General features: G+C 40.3%; 1 protein-coding gene across 4 annotated transcripts in view; it reads right to left on the reverse strand.

Annotated features, from left to right (window-relative positions):
• The window catches only part of RGS6 (regulator of G protein signaling 6), a 696,740-nt gene that overhangs the window by 92,092 nt on the left and 588,043 nt on the right, over positions 1-16,605 (reverse strand). For all 4 annotated transcript variants that reach the window (XM_069731343.1, XM_069731326.1, XM_069731352.1 and 1 more), the window contains 3 exons: positions 11,318-11,382; positions 5,473-5,549; positions 178-259 (listed from right to left, as the gene is read on the reverse strand). In XM_069731343.1, the coding sequence (XP_069587444.1) occupies positions 178-259; positions 5,473-5,549; positions 11,318-11,382 (224 nt within the window). The remainder of the gene's footprint in view (positions 1-177; positions 260-5,472; positions 5,550-11,317; positions 11,383-16,605) is intronic.

Genomic DNA, 16,605 nt, shown 5'->3' on the forward strand with positions numbered 1-16,605 from the left:
ATCTAATTTAAGAAATATGCGTCTTTCTCTACTTATGAACCACTTGTGGTGAAAAATGCAGGATACAATTTACATATACAATAGCCAGAAATACAGTAATTTCTCACGAACACACGACCACGTATTCTGAAAAGTTACCTGAAACCACAGGTACGCGTTAAGAATATTGAGACATACCACAGGTCGGTGCACATCCCAGAATCCTCTCTCTTGGCTGTCTAGGATCTTTCTTTCAGTTTTATCCTTTTTCCTGTCAATTCTGCAAATGATACATTTAAAATATCTTAGTGTATGGGCTTCTAAAATAAATACATTTTGTATCATTATTTTTATTTTGAAACATGCCATCAGAATAATGAAGTCTCTAAAGCTGCAATATGAAATGTATTAGTGGAACAGATGATGAAGGGTCAGCACTGGCTAATAAAAAGCTGAGCTGACTAATAAAAAGCTGCGCCAGGGAAGGTAACAGATTTGCAGGCCTACCGACTAGCTGCCAGGTAACACTGACCTGAATGCTTGTCTGGAGTCCAGTGAATAAATCCGCTCATCTCTAATAATAATGGAACCACACGGTTTTCAATTTTTTTCTTTCTTTTTTTTTTCTTTCACCATACAGAAAAACGCAGCATGGAACTCTAATCGGCAAGCTGTCCCATTATACTAATTCATCTCATATGGTCTCCATTAAGATACATACTTTATCCATGTCTCTGGCGTATCATGAGATTATCAAATGTATTTATTTGTTATAAACATGATGCATGTGATTAGTCAGCCTGGTTTTTACTTCTACATGTTGGCTTTGAAAAACACATTCAAATGAATCTGTAGATAGAATTGTAAAATGTCATTTAAGCTAAACTTTCTGCTAAGGAGGTGAAAGCTTTCATAAAGATAGGACAGACCCGACTGGGTACACTTTGTCGTGGTGGGATGGGTTTTACGCTTTTTTGATCAGAACAGTGTCAACTAAGTTCCCTGTTTTATTTGCATGAACTATTACTATTTACTTCTTTACTGACTGCAGAGGATTTGCTCATTTTGTGTTTATCCCACGTTTTGTTTGCTTACGGCCACAGTGTGAACGTGCACTAAAACGTTGCACTTGTACTTATATGTGCTCCAGCTCATATCTTTGGTTTCTCTGTAAAGATGTGTCAAAGTCTGCGGAATATGTATTTAAAAGCAAGACAGCAACAACTTTTAGAATTTCAATATATACAATATATCTGAAAAAAATACTATGAATTAAGAATCAAGAAGAGGCAAGCAAGTCCAGTTTGATTGCCTAAATGTGTAGCCTAACCTGAAACCAGCTTTCTTATAAGGCCGGGGTCACACTTGGGAGTGTGATGCGAGAAACTTGCGCAAGTCTCTCGCATTAATACCCGGCACTGCCGCCGGCACTCAGGACCGGAGCGTGCGGCTGCATGTATTTCTATGCAGCTGAACGCTCCGGTCCAAGTGACGGCAGCAATGCCGGATATTGATGCGAGAGACTCGTGCAAATTTCTCACATTAAACTCGCAAGTGTGACCTCGGCATAAATAAAATTAACTTTATGTAAGTGTAGAATTCCTGCAGCCAAGCAAAAAAGAGGTTGTGCAATAAGGTCTTGAAGTGTACACTTACAACTGTAGGTGGCAGCAAAGAAAAATATATATAAGTACACCCTTAGTACGCTCCGGCTACCCAGTGTTCTTTCTTCATACTAGACAGGGACTCATACTGCCAAGATAACAATTAACAAGTCCATTTTGCAGCTCTGAGTATTACATTTGCTCATTTGTTGAAAAATATATTTTTTTGTTATTATTTCAAAAAAAAAAAAATTTAAATGGCAGTTTATACAATAGAAATGTTAGTATTGGGGTGTAATGAATGACTAAGACCTTTAAATCCATTAATTAAAAAAAAAGAAATAAACAAAATAAGCAGTAAGGCTGCTGTCTACTAGAGATCAGATAGTAAACGTGTACTACTGTTTATTCTAATTAGTATATCATGTATACTATACATTTTTAAGCAGAAATATACATCTTGTATATGGTGCATACTGCATGTAGAAGTTTTAAGTTATGCTAAAAGCAGTGGAGTGAAAAAATGAATAAAATTACAAAGCTTCTCCTTCCTATTGCAATGTTAATCATGGACAGCACCCGAATTGTACATCAATCCCAGCCATGTGCTCTTTGTGATTTTCACAGACTCAGAGATTTACAGTGCCTACAAGTAGTATTCAACCCCCTGCAGATTTAGCAGGTTTACACATTTGGAATTAACTTGGCATTGTGACATTTGGACTGTAGATCAGCCTGGAAGTGTGAAATGCATTGCAGCAAAAAAGAATGTTATTTCTTTTTTTTTTTTTTTTTTTAATTGTGAAAAGTCTTTTCAGAGGGTCATTTATTATTCAACCCCTCAACCCACCAAAATTCTGTTTGGTTCCCCTAAAGTATTAAGAAGTAGTTCAGGCACAAAGAACAATGAGCTTCACATGTTTGGATTAATTATCTCTTTTTCCAGCCTTTTCTGACTATTTAAGACCCTCCCCAAACTTGTGAACAGCACTCATACATGGTCAACATGGGAAAGACAAAGGAGCATTCCAAGGCCATCAGAGACAAGATCGTGGAGGGTCACAAGGCTGGCAAGGTGTACAAAACCCTTTCCAAGGAGTTGGGCCTACCTGTCTCCACTGTTGGGAGCATCATCCGGAAGTGGAAGGCTTATGGAACTACTGTTAGCCTTCCACAGCCTGGACAGCCTTTGAAAGTTTCCTCCCGTGCCGAGGCCAGGCTTGTCCGAAGAGTCAAGGCTAACCCAAGGACAACAAGGAAGGAGCTCCGGGAAGATCTCATGGCAGTGGGGACATTGGTTTCAGTCAATACCATAAGTAACGTACTCCACCGCAATGGTCTCCGTTCCAGACGAGCCCGTAAGGTACCTTTACTTTCAAAGCGTCATGTCAAGGCTCGTCTACAGTTTGCTCATGATCACTTGGAGGACTCTGAGACTGACTGGTTCAAGGTTCTCTGGTCTGATGAGACCAAGATCGAGATCTTTGGTGCCAACCACACACGTGACGTTTGGAGACTGGATGGCACTGCATACGACCCCAAGAATACCATCCCTACAGTCAAGCATGGTGGTGGCAGCATCATGCTGTGGGGCTGTTTCTCAGCCAAGGGGCCTGGCCATCTGGTCCGCATCCATGGGAAGATGGATAGCACGGCCTACCTGGAGATTTTGGCCAAGAACCTCCGCTCCTCCATCAAGGATCTTAAGATGGGTCGTCATTTCATCTTCCAACAAGACAACGACCCAAAGCACACAGCCAAGAAAACCAAGGCCTGGTTCAAGAGGCAAAAAATCAAGGTGTTGCAGTGGCCTAGTCAGTCTCCTGACCATAACCCAATTGAAAACTTGTGGAAGGAGCTCAAGATTAAAGTCCACATGAGACACCCAAAGAACCTAGATAACTTGGAGAAGATCTGCATGGAGGAGTGGGCCAAGATAACTCCAGAGACCTGTGTCGGCCTGATCAGGTCTTATAAAGGACGATTATTAGCTCTAATTGCAAACAAAGGTTATTCCACAAAATATTAAACCTAGGGGTTGAATAATAATTGACCCACACTTTTATGTTTAAAATTTATAAAAATTTAACTGAGCAACAAAACTTTTTGGTTTGTAAGATTTATGCATCTGTTAATAAATCCTGCTCTTGTTTGAAGTTTGAAGGCTCTAACTTATTTGCATCTTATTAAACCTGCTAAATCTGCAGGGGGTTGAATACTACTTGTAGGCATTGTATATGAGTAATTTTAATCTGGGATCCGGATCAAAAACAGATATGTCTACGTGATTGTTTTTGCGGATACTCAACCTGCAAAAAACACGGACGTGGATGAATTTTAATATTATATACTCAATAAAATTATATTTTTATATTGATTTTTGAATGGTTATTCAATTCTTCTTAGGTTATCGCTATTTGGGGTATCTATATTATTAATTTATTTTCATTTGCAGCTTTATGATAATAGGTATGTGATCTGTCTGTGAAAAACAAAGATGGAACACATACATTATTCAAGTGATGTCTGAATGAGGCCTCAGAGCCTGTGTATTAAGGTAGGTCCAGACGATGTGGCTGGAACTCGGCCACCGCTATGGCAAATTTGCGAAAGTTTTTGTTGCAAAATTATGCACCAATTGATGGCACTTCAGCCACACTGCCACTGGATTGTGGCCATGCCATTTGGCTGTACGTGTGTGTAGCTAGCAGTGCATCTGTGTATCTATTGGAACACAATTAGTAGATGTAAATTGTTTTGCTTTGTTTTTTTGTCCTGAAAAAGAAGTATAGTACTTCAAAACACGTAGACGAAATGAAAAACTGCACATTATCCTAGTGTGTACCTGGATTTATTACCATCCAGCAACAACGCAAATTTTTCTACTTATTCCTTTCTACACAATTCATCCTTAAAGTGGTTGTCCAGCCTTGGGGTACAAGTCTGCAGTCACTCTATGTGACTGGAGACATGGGAATCCTCACAGTGCGTGCACTACACGCTGTGGGGATTCTCCGGTGCCACTGCTGGGAGCATGTGATAATGTGACCGAAGGTATGCAATTTGCTTACATGCCGACTAGACGTGCGCAGCCTCGCTCGACACAAGTGAACTGAGCGGGGAAGAACATGTCTAGTTGGCATGAAGATGGAAGTGTGTAAATCGCATGCTTGTGCCCGCTCCATCAGTAAAGGCTGGCAGAGATCTTGAAACCTGGGAGGAGATGAAACAAAATATGTATTGAAAAATTGTGTATCTTTTTGCTGTGAATGGGCTTTGCCTATTTGATGCAGCATATTTTTTTGGATTTGATAATTCTCATTACATTTCTTTTTGCATTCCTGAATCTGTGCAACTGTCTGAACTTGCTCCTGAAACTGTTCTTCTTCCTAACCACGCTGCGAGTTCTTGATCAGAAATTACTTGGGGATGCAGCACATGTATTTGTCAAGGCTGAAACATACAGTGTGGGGCAACTACAGAGAGTAAAAAGTATTGGAGAACAATTCACAGCTCTTTTAGTTCTGAACAACTCTTGTTACGGCTAAAATTTACAAATCAACATTATGTAAATCAGGGCTGATCCTATTTGTCTTTAGGAGGCATCAACCCTCCCACATCATGAACAAATGTCCTACTGTAGTGTCCCTTAAATATTGTACATTTGTCTAAAATTAATTGGTAATCTTGCCTGAAGAAGGAGCCACTGTGCTCTGAAAGCTACAAACATATTATTTTCTGGTTAGTCAATAAAAGTATCACTCCAAGAATACTTTTGTGAATACTTTTTTGCCCAATGATGACATCGATTTTTCTGGCTAACACTGTACCACAATAATAATTTGTTATTGTACATCAGGGCTGATCCTTGTAATACATCACATCTTACTTGACTTGCGCCTCTGCTTGCATAAAGATAAATTCCCATTTTCTTGCAAATGCCCGTTGCAGTCTTGCTAAATTTTCCTGGCAAACAGTAAGAAACAAAAAAAGAAATATTTAGCATGTAAATAATACATTATACTTTGCTGTTCTCTTTACTAATGCATGACTATGAGAAAAGATATTGAGCCAAGTAAAGGATATTATATTTTGCTTGGCGCACTTACTTATTGGACGGGAATGTGATAAATGAATGATAGGCTTTACTTCTGTACATTTTCAGGCTGATTAAGGAACTCTATATTAAGCACATGTAATCTCCTAAAGCTTTTACATTGTGGAGGTTATGCTTTGGAATTACTCATTTACACATACAGATTATTTTCCCAGCAATTCCTTGGTTACTGCTGCCGATGCTCCCTGCCGGTCTCCTAGCTCTCACCTCTGGATTGGGGGCGAGGGTCAGGCCACTGATTGGTTTCAGCGGTCAGGTTCTGTTGAAGCCAGAAGAAACTGTCTCTTAGCTCTTTCTCCTGGAACATGACCACCGCAGCTAATCAGTGTCTGCTGATTGGCTGCAGCTGCTATCTGACACCGCTTCAACCTCTGTTTATTCATAAACTTGTTTATTTCATTTATTTTGAAGAGGTGATTTTTTTGTTGATTTATTAGCAGTTAGCACATATATTCTACCCTGATCTGCCATGTCACACCCACATTAGTTTAGACCAGTGTTTCCCAAACCCCAGCAGGTCATGTTTTCAGGATTTCCTTAGAATTACACAGGTGATGGAAGTATCAGGAGTTCTCCCACTTGCGCAGCACTATGGAAATCCTGAAAACATGACCTGTTGGGGTCCGGGAGGACTGGAGTTTGGGAAATACTGGTTTAGACTTTACATACGGTAATTCATCATCACTGCCCCCATTGGGGTACAAAATATATATTACCTATCCATATATCTTTGGACTGTGGGAGGAAACCAGAGAACCTGGAAGAAACCCGCGCAAAGAACATACAAACTCCTTGCAGATGTTGTCCTTGATGGGATTTGAACCCAGGACTCAAGATCAGCAAAGCTACAGTACTAACCACTCAGCTGCCTATGGAACTATCTGCTTTCAAATGCATATCAAGACTTTCATTTACGTAGGATTAGCAATGTTTCTAAAGCAAAATATCTCCATACTGTGTGCATGAACCTAATGCTTTTAAGCTGATAATAAATTGATAGTGTAACTAAACTTAACTAATTTTGATATGTTGTACTACTGATACTTAACCCAAACCCCCATAGATTAAAATAACTCAGAAGGATTCAGCAATGGATTTGTGTGTACGAATGAAACACCTTTTTATTAAAGGGGTTGTTAAGAAGTGGGGCTCAATGTCTGAAGTCACTGTAGGTGACTACAGACTTGTGAATCGTCACACTGCACCCTGTCAGAATCCTCCAGTGTCGGTGCTGCAAACATCCAACCGCATTCCAACTAGACGTGCATTGCAATTCCCTTATATTGAGCAACGCTGCACACATTTAGTTGGCACAGGACCGCATGTATGCAAATCTCATATTTGTAGTCACGTGACAACCTGCTCCTGGCGTGGCACTGTAGAATCCTGACAGTGAGCATACTACACGATGTACGTATTTCACCTGTCAGCAGTAACATAGAATGAGTAGTAAACACAAATTCGGACTATTAAGATGAATGAAGAAGACCAGAACAGTGAGCTAAAATTATTACATTTTATTAATGCACAGTTAAAAAATGTCAAAAACTCAGAAATGTACATATTGCATTTAGCTTCTTCCACGCCCCCGGAAGAAGATGGATGCAAAATGTGCATCAGGGTGAGGAGGAACACTGAGGTAATTCTACGACTGTGCTCCATATTCTATTCTGGTAATATGCTTAATTTACATTTATTAACCTTTACACTACCTTTGCCTTTATCTTACTGAGTAATCTATATGTTTGGTGCATTCTATCTTTAAGAGATCACTGATCTTAATACTAGTTGATATAGTATCCAATTATTTTTGTGTTTTGTTTTCTCAGTATTAATTATGGCATAGTGGCATAGTAGCATAGCACAGTGTTCCCCCTGGTTAGGGTGCTCAGGTTTTTGTTATATGTACATTTCTCACTTTTTGATATTTTCAATTGTGTATTAATGAAATATAATAATTTTAGCTTACCGTTCTGGTCTTTAAAATTTGGTCCCTCATCTTGATAGTCTGAATTTGTGTTTATCTGTTTTGCAGTAAACCCCAAGCCTGGACAGCGATACGAATGCTCAAGTGTGAGGCTGGTTTCACAAATCCATGTCTCACTGTCAGAATATAGACTGCGGTGTACGGACTGGCCATAGAAATCCTGACCCAAATTTAACAACATTATATATGCCCTTGAGCTGTTGAGTTCAAGTCATGAGACCCACTACCACTCCGTACACTGTGGCCTAACATGGATGTGTCAAACCTGCTTAAGTTTAATGTTTCGGATCTGTGACTTGAGCACTCGATAGGGGTCTCAGGATCCAGCCCCCAGATTGATCATTATTATTTAATAGTATTTAAGCATATGAAAAATTAGTTAAAGTTCACTTACACTGGAAGCAATATGTAGCTAAAGTTGAAGCTTAAATTTCCATTCCTAATTCTGATACAGGAAAGAAATATATCTTGGTACCGTGTTAGCCAGTAGATAGAAAAATATTTAGAATTGAGAGTCCTCAGTGGTTGATACCTTTTAATGGCTAACTGAAAAGATGGTAACAAATTGCAAGCTTTCGAGACTACATACGTCTCTTCATCAGGCAAAGACTAAAACAAATTCTGAAGAATCACATATTTATGCACAACATCGTATAGAAAAAAAAAAAAAATCAAACCACCATGGATAAGCCAGGTGACATGAAGCAGAATTACCATGGGTGATAAACAGTTACGTCCATAAATATTGTGCCAATTCTTAGATAAGGATTGTTTTATTGTCCTGTGATTAGGGTCTCTGTTGTGGTGACCCTTCATGGTCTGAGGGGCAAGTTCCTTAGTTGATGTAAAAAGACATAAATCCGTGTGACACATTCATTCCTGCATTTAGAGTGTCAAAGGTCGTCATCAGTTTATATTCCCAGATTCTCCTTTCTCTCTGGGATTTGAATTTCCCCTTTAAAGGGAACCTGTCACCCCGAAAATCGCGGGTGAGGTAAGCCCACCGGCATCAGGGGCTTATCTACAGCATTCTGTAATGCTGTAGATAAGCCCCCGATGTTACCTGAAAGAGGAGAAAAAGACGTTAGATTATACTCACCCAGGGGCGGTCTCGCTGCTGGTCAGGTCAGATGGGCGTCTCTGGTCCGCTGCGGCGCCTCCCATCTTCTTTCCATGACGTCCTCTTCTGATCTTCAGCCACGGCTCCGGCGCAGGCGTACTTTGTCTGCCCTGTTGAGGGCACAACAAAGTACTGCAGTGCTCAGGCGCCAGAAAGGTCAGAGAGGCCCGGCGCCTGCGCACTGCAGTACTTTGCTCTGCCCTCAACAGGGCAGACAAAGAACGCCTGCGCCGGAGCCGTGGCTGAAGATCAGAAGAGGACGTCATGGAAAGAAGATGGGAGGCGCCGTAGCGAACCAGAGACGCCCATCCGACCGGACCAGCAGCGGGACCGCCCCTGGGTGAGTATGATCTAACGTCTTTTTCTCCTCTTTCAGGTAACATCGGGGGCTTATCTACAGCATTACAGAATGCTGTAGATAAGCCCCTGATGCCGGTGGGCTTACCTCACCCGCGATTTTCGGGGTGACAGGTTCCCTTTAACACAAGTAATTTCATGTCCATAATGTTATGATTTGGGAGACATAAATGTATTGCCACAGGTATATCCATTCTTTTTTCTCTTATTGTATGGCGATGAGAGTTCATCCTTGTTCTCAGTTTCTGCCCTGTCTCCCCCACATACAGACCCCCAGTTGGACATTTAGTACAAACAATTAAGTACACCACATTAGAAGTGACGCAGCTGAAAGTACCTGGTATCTTGTAGTCCTGATGTGAATTGGGGATCTTTATCTTGTCCATGGTCATTATAAATGGACAGGTTTTACATTTTTTCTGGTTGCAAGGAAAGGTTCCTGCAGCTGTTGGAGAGGACAGGGAGCTCTTGACAATGATGCTTCTTAGATTTGGGGGCTGCCTAAAACACAGTAGTGGGGGGTCTGGAAAAATGGATTGTAAGCGGGCATCTTTTTGCAGTAAAGTGGTTGTCCAAGTTGTCTGGGTTAGGCTTTGCTTTGTTTTCAATTCAGGACTCTATGCAAACAGATACAAAACAAAGCCTAACCCAGACAACTTGGACAACCACTCCATTCCAGGCACAAATAACTGTGTCATTAATCTCTCAGATTATAAACCCAACAAAGTGGAGCTGGCCGTCATCATTGTGCTGATGATGACCTTTGACACTCTAAATGCAGGAATGAATGTGTCACACGGATTTATGTCTTTTTACATCAACTAAGGAACTTGCCCCTCAGACCATGAAGGGTCACCACAACAGAGACCCTAATCACAGGACAATAAAACAATCCTTATCTAAGAATTGGCCCAATATTTATGGACAAAACTGTTTATCACCCATGGTAATTCTGCTTCATGTCACCTGGCTTATCCATGGTGGTTTGATTTTTTTTTTTTTTTTCTATACGATGTTGTGCATAAATATGTGATTCTTCAGAATTTGTTTTAGTCTTTGCCTGATGAAGAGACGTATGTAGTCTCGAAAGCTTACAATTTGTTACCATCTTTTCAGTTAGCCATTAAAAGGTATCAACCACTGAGGACTCTCAATTCTAAATATTTTTCATTCCTAATTCTGTAATGGGACATTAGTAATGCTAGACTGTACAAACTGGTAAGGTTGGCTACAAATGCAGGTTTATAATTAACAAGGTGGTGTCCTCCCCAGATAGTTGTCTTTGGTGTTACTGGTTGACCATTAGGATCTGGTCACATGCAAATGTCTTCATTGTGAAAATGAGGCATTTAAACCACACAATTTATGCTCTGCATTGCAAAGGGTCAATTTCTTTGCAACATGTGCATACAATTTCTCGAAATGTCATTTATATGCACCCCCTGTGCAATACCCTAAAAATTGCATTGTTAAAAGGGTTGTCCGGCCCTGAGGTACAAGTCTGCAACACTCTATGTGACTGCAGACTGGTGAATCCTCACATCGTGATTAAGTCTAGTAAGATGTTTTGATCATTGGGTGCTGGAACAAAATGTATTTTTTGAATTTCACTGCTATCGATATGTAATTAAATTGATGCTTTGATGCAAAAAAACTTAACAATTCAGCCAATTTTTCATAAAATCATAAACAAAGTCATTTAGATTTTGTACCTTATAAACGTAATTATTTTAATTTAATTAAAAAACCACTAATTTATTTAGATCAAGAAAAGAATTAAAAGTCTGTCAAAATGTAAGTTTCAGTTAATTTCTACAGGGGAGTTATCTAAAAATAACTTACCTGCTTTCTTTAAATCCTCCAGTTTTACCAATTGGGACCACAGTGTAAAATCTGCCAGCACTCCCTGGAGTCTTGGTAAAACTGCAGAATTTACAACTTTTACTGCAACTTCAATGTTTCCCAATAAGGAATAAATTCACAAGCGACATGGCACACACAATATGAAATCCAATCATTCCAAAATTAGATGTTCTATGCTTGAGTTATGTGATTTAAGTCATATTTTAAAGTTAAAGGATTTAAAGTATATTTTACACTGAAAAACATTCTGCTTCCGTTCTATCTATAGACTCTGATCTTGGTATACCTACGGCTTCATAATCTGCTAACTCCAGTCTTGCTTTGTTCTGCATGGTCCTCTTGCATAGATAGATAGCTATAAAAATATATAAAAAATAATAGTACTTTGATACATAAAATGTAAAAGAACATTGCTAATGAATCTAATACATGTAATGATTTGACTCTAATATGGCTCTTTTCAGAGCTGTGATGTGCAACTTTCTGGTTTGCAAACAGTTACAATTCCCCTGTATTTGCAGCCTAAGTGACTGCAAGTGTGAGATCTGCCTACTTGCAGTCATATGCTTACTTGATTGTCATCTGCTTTCCTCAACAGAACATTGAGAGAAGTTGCTAAATCTCTAGTCAGCAAGTGACCAAAAGTAAGGTGCGGTTCGCAGGGCTTTCGCCTGACAGTCACAAATCACAGACCTAGCATCTTGGCTGGCTCCTGCGAATCAAATTGCACCATCTCTAATTTGGAAACTAACGGTATGATTTTTATTAGGACTATGTCCCCTTCAATGTGCTGTGCTTGGTTTAAACAGTAACCTTGTGCTGACAAACTCCTTTTATTGAGCTTTATCAACTACAGTATGTTTGGGGAATGCTATTTCGTTAAAATTGTAATTTATGAAGCAATAATAATTGCAAAATGTTTAAGGGCCGCCATCAGGGCATTAATGTCCTTACTGGCGTATGGGGCCTGGTAAGCAAAAGCAAGGAGGGGAGCCCGAACCTGGCCCCCCTCTTTTTGCTTCTGTTCACTGGGCCCCAGGGACAGGACCAGTAACTGAAAGTGCGTTTGAGGACGCACATTCAGTTAAAATTTATTGCCCATGCAGGAAGCCAACAGCTTCCCTCATGAGAATAGTTAACAGCCGCCAGCCAATAAGAGGCCGGCAGATGACATTGGCGCACATATCGCCGGCATATGACATCACTGCCATGCAACAGGGCTTCTGCATCTCAAATGGATGAGGAAAAGGATGTCACTGAAATGCGGACAGGTAAGGAAAAACTTGAAAAAAAAATTGTTTGTGTTGGGTCAGGATGGGAGATTATATGAGACCTGGGGGTAGGATGGGTGGACACCTGGGGCCAGGATGGGAGGACACCTGGGGCCAGAATGGGAGAACACATGGGGCCAGGATGGGAGAGCACATGGGGCCAGGATGGGAGAGCACATGGGGCCAGGATGGGAGAGCACATGGGGTGAGGATGAGAACACATGGGGCCAGGATAGAAGAACACATAGGGCCAGGATGGGAGAACACATGGGGCCAGGATGGGAGAACACATGGGTCCAGGATGGGAGAACATATGGGGCCAGGATGGGAGAACACATTGGGCCAGGAATGAGACTGTCACTGGTGAGTCACTGTATGACCTGCACACATACACTATATACAGAGGTCCTGTGTATAATGTCACTGGTGAGTCACTATTACCTGTACTCTATATACAGAGCTCCTGTGTATAACGTCACTGACTGGCACTGTATTACTTGTACATTTACACTATACATTTTATACAGAGTGTTAGAATCTGTTTTGTTTTTTGACCATCCGCCATCTTGTTGTGGTTTTCTGGCTGCTGGTCTTTTTCCCCTGGTGCTGGGTTGTCTTAGGTCAGGTGATTGTATCACCCTTTATTACCCAGCACCTGCCTCCCATTCCTTGCTGGGCTGGACTACAGTGTTAATCCACTTGAGTTCTGGCTAGGTGCTTTGATAGCTTTCTGTGTTTGATATTGTGCAGTTCTGGGATCTCTGGTTCTGCTATCTTTAGTTTCTGTTTTCAGTTGGTTTCAGAAGCCATCTCTGTGTTTCTATTAGGAGGTGACCTGTTTTTATACCCAGTCATTAGATCTTTCAAGGACCTCCTCCCCCCTATCTATAGCTCTCTGAGATTAACCAAGGATCGTCAGTGAGTCTATTCGCAAGGAATGGGTCACCCACTCCATTGTAGGGTATCAGCCTAGTCTCAGTGCAGGGTCAGTTTTCCCCTTCTATCCTAGTTCTGTGTTGCAGTTCCGTAACACAGAGGTCCTGTGTATAATGTCACTGGTGAGTCATTTTATTACCTGTTCATGATACACTATATAAAGAGCTCCTTTGTATAATGTCACTGGTGAGTCCCTGTATTACCTGTACACTGACACTATACACTGTATACTATGTACAGAGCTCCTGTGTATAATGTCACTGGTGATCACTGTATTTCATGTACAGTGACATTATATATAGAGCTCCTGTGTATAAGGTCACTGGTGATCACTGTATTACCTGTACACTATACACTATATACAGAGCTCTTGTGTATAATGACACTGGGGATTCACTGTACTATCTGTCTACTATACACTATATACAGAGCTTCTGTGGATGGGAGAACACATGGGACCAAGATAGCAGAACACATGGGGAGAGGATGGGAGAACACATGGGGCCAGGATGGGAGAACACATGGGGCCAGTATGGGAGAACACATGGGGCCAGGAATGAAACAAATTGGGCAAGGAATGAGACACGTTATTAATGGAAGGGGACAAAATGTGGGACGTTATTACAGTAAGGGCTAATTAAGGGATATTATTACTGCTGTGATGTATTTTATTTTTCAGGATACTGTTTTCAGTTGGGGGAGGATCCTGTTATGGTCACTTTTTGTCTTCATCTGGCACAGTGTAAAAGTTGGGGAAAAATTGGAGAATGTGCTCAGGAAGTGGAGCTCTAGACAACTGTGTGCAATTTTCTGCAGAGACAAGTCCTGGCTTGGAGAAGTGATGGCTGTCTGCGATGGATGAAGAAGAAAAGTGGAGTAGAGTACCTTCAACTAGAGATGCCACTGGTAAGTCAGTTTGTTACCTGTACACTTCTGCTATACACTGTATACTATGTACAGAGCTCTTGTGCATAATGTCACTGGTGAGTCACTGTATTACCTGTATACTTACACTATACACTGTATACTATGTACAGAGCTCCTGTGTATAACGCCACTAGTGATCACTGTATTACCTGTACACTATACATTATATACAGAGCTCCTGTGTATAATGTCACTGGTGAGTCACTGTATTACCCTGAGTATGACAACACTTGTGAGTCACTGTACTACCTGCATACTATACACTATATACAGAAGTCTTTAGTATAATGTCACTGGTAATCCCTGTATTACCTGTACAGTGACATTATATACAGAGCGCCTGTGTATAATGTCACTGGTGATCCTTGTATTATCTGTACACTATATAGTATATACAAAAGTCCTGTGTATAATGTCACAAGTGAGTCGCTGTATTACCTGTGCATTACACACTATAAACAGAGCTCCTGTGTATAATGTTACTGGTGAGTCGATGCACTACCTGTACACTGACACTATACACTGTATACTATATACAGAGCTCCTGTGTATAATGTCACTGGTGATCACTGTATTACCTGTACACTATACACTATATACAGAGCTCCTGTGTGTAATCCAGCACAAAATAGAACAGCATCCAATCCAGGTGATGAAAAAATTCACAACAAACTTTATTCTGCCATGATGCAACGTTTCGACCAATACAGGTCTTTGTCAAGCATCTTGACAAAGACCTGTATTGGTCAAAACTTTGCATCATGGCAGAATAAAGTTTGTTGTGAATTTTTTCATCACTTAGATTGGATGCTGTTCCTTTTTTGTGCTGGACTGTTCTGTTTCCAATTGGGTCGCTTACTAGAGCGGGCATCCTAACATTGATGTGCTGTTGGCTGCTTTCCACTTTCATTCTCCTGTGTATAATGTCACTGGTGATTCGCTGTACTACCTGTACACTGATACTATACACTGTATACTATGTACAGATCTAATGTGTATAATGACAGATATGGTAATATTAGTATTGTTTTTTTTTTTATTAATGATCAGTATTGTAGTATTCGGTTACTATGTGGTGTTAACATGTGGTCTGGTCATCGTGTGAGAGTATTTGTTCCTTATTTGTGGTATTATTAGGTCACTATGTTATGTTAATATGTGGTCTGGTCATAGTGTGGCGGTATTTGTTCCTTGTATGTGGTATTATTGGTCATTTAAAAAAATGCATGTGACAATCCCTCAATGAAAAATAAATAAAAAATATACCTAAAAAGAGTATTGGATATTTTAAGACATTTTAATAGGTTACAGTAAAGTAGGGCCTCGCCAAAAGAGTTGACATTGTTGTGGTGGCAGCTTACAAAATCTTTTGGTCAAAAACAAAAGCTGCTGTCTTCGTATGTGATATGATGTTCAATGGGAACTGTTAATGTGTGATTGGTAAGGATGTAGTGCAGAAGTGGAGTTTTTCCAAGAGTGGGCTGTGGGATTGAGGAGTGAAGGTGGACCTGGGGCGGAGGCTCAATGGGGCCTGAAAATTATACCAGTATGGGATCCTGAAATTCTTGGTGGCAGCCCTGAGTATAATAAAATTAATATATACACGAGGACAAAATTGTTGGTAAACCCTCATTTAATGACAGAAAAACCCACAATGGTCACACAAATAAATTGAATCTGACCAAAGTAATAATAAATAAAAGATCTATGAAAATGAACAAATGAAAGTCAGACATTGCTTTCCAACTATGCTTCCACAGAATTTAAAAAAAATTAAAACTCATGAAATAGGCCTGGACAGAAATGATTGTAGCCCTGAAAATAATGTGACAAAGGAGAAATGTTAAATTAAGGTGTGTCCACTAACTAGCATCACAGGTGTCTACAGACTTGCAATCAATGAGTGGGCCTGTGTATAGGGCTACAGATACTCAATGTGCTGTTTGGTGACATGGTGTGTATCACACTCAACATGAACCAGAGGAAGCGAAGGAAAGCGTTGTCTCAGGAGATTAGAAAGAAAATTACATAGACAAACATTTTAAAGGAAAAAGTTATAAGACCATCTCCAAGCAGCTTGATGTTCCTGTGACTACAGTTGCACATATTATTCAGAAATGTAAGATCCATGGAACTGTAGCCAACCTCCCTGGACGTGGCTACATTAGGAAAATTGATGACAAATCAAAGAAATGGATAATACGAATGGTAACAGAAGAGCCCAGAAAAACATCTAAACAGATTAAAGGTGAACTTCAAGATCAAGGTACATCAGTGTCAGATCGCACATCCTTCGTTGTATGAGCCAAAGTGGACTTCATAGGAGATGACCAAGGAGGACACCATTGTTGAAAAAAAAATTCATAAAAAAGCCAGACAGGAATTTGCCAAACTACATGTTGACAAGACACAAAGCTTCTGGGAGAATGTCAAGGGACATCAGC

This window comes from Ranitomeya imitator, chromosome 1 (assembly GCF_032444005.1).
Source record: "Ranitomeya imitator isolate aRanImi1 chromosome 1, aRanImi1.pri, whole genome shotgun sequence".
Lineage (NCBI taxonomy): Eukaryota > Metazoa > Chordata > Amphibia > Anura > Dendrobatidae > Ranitomeya > Ranitomeya imitator.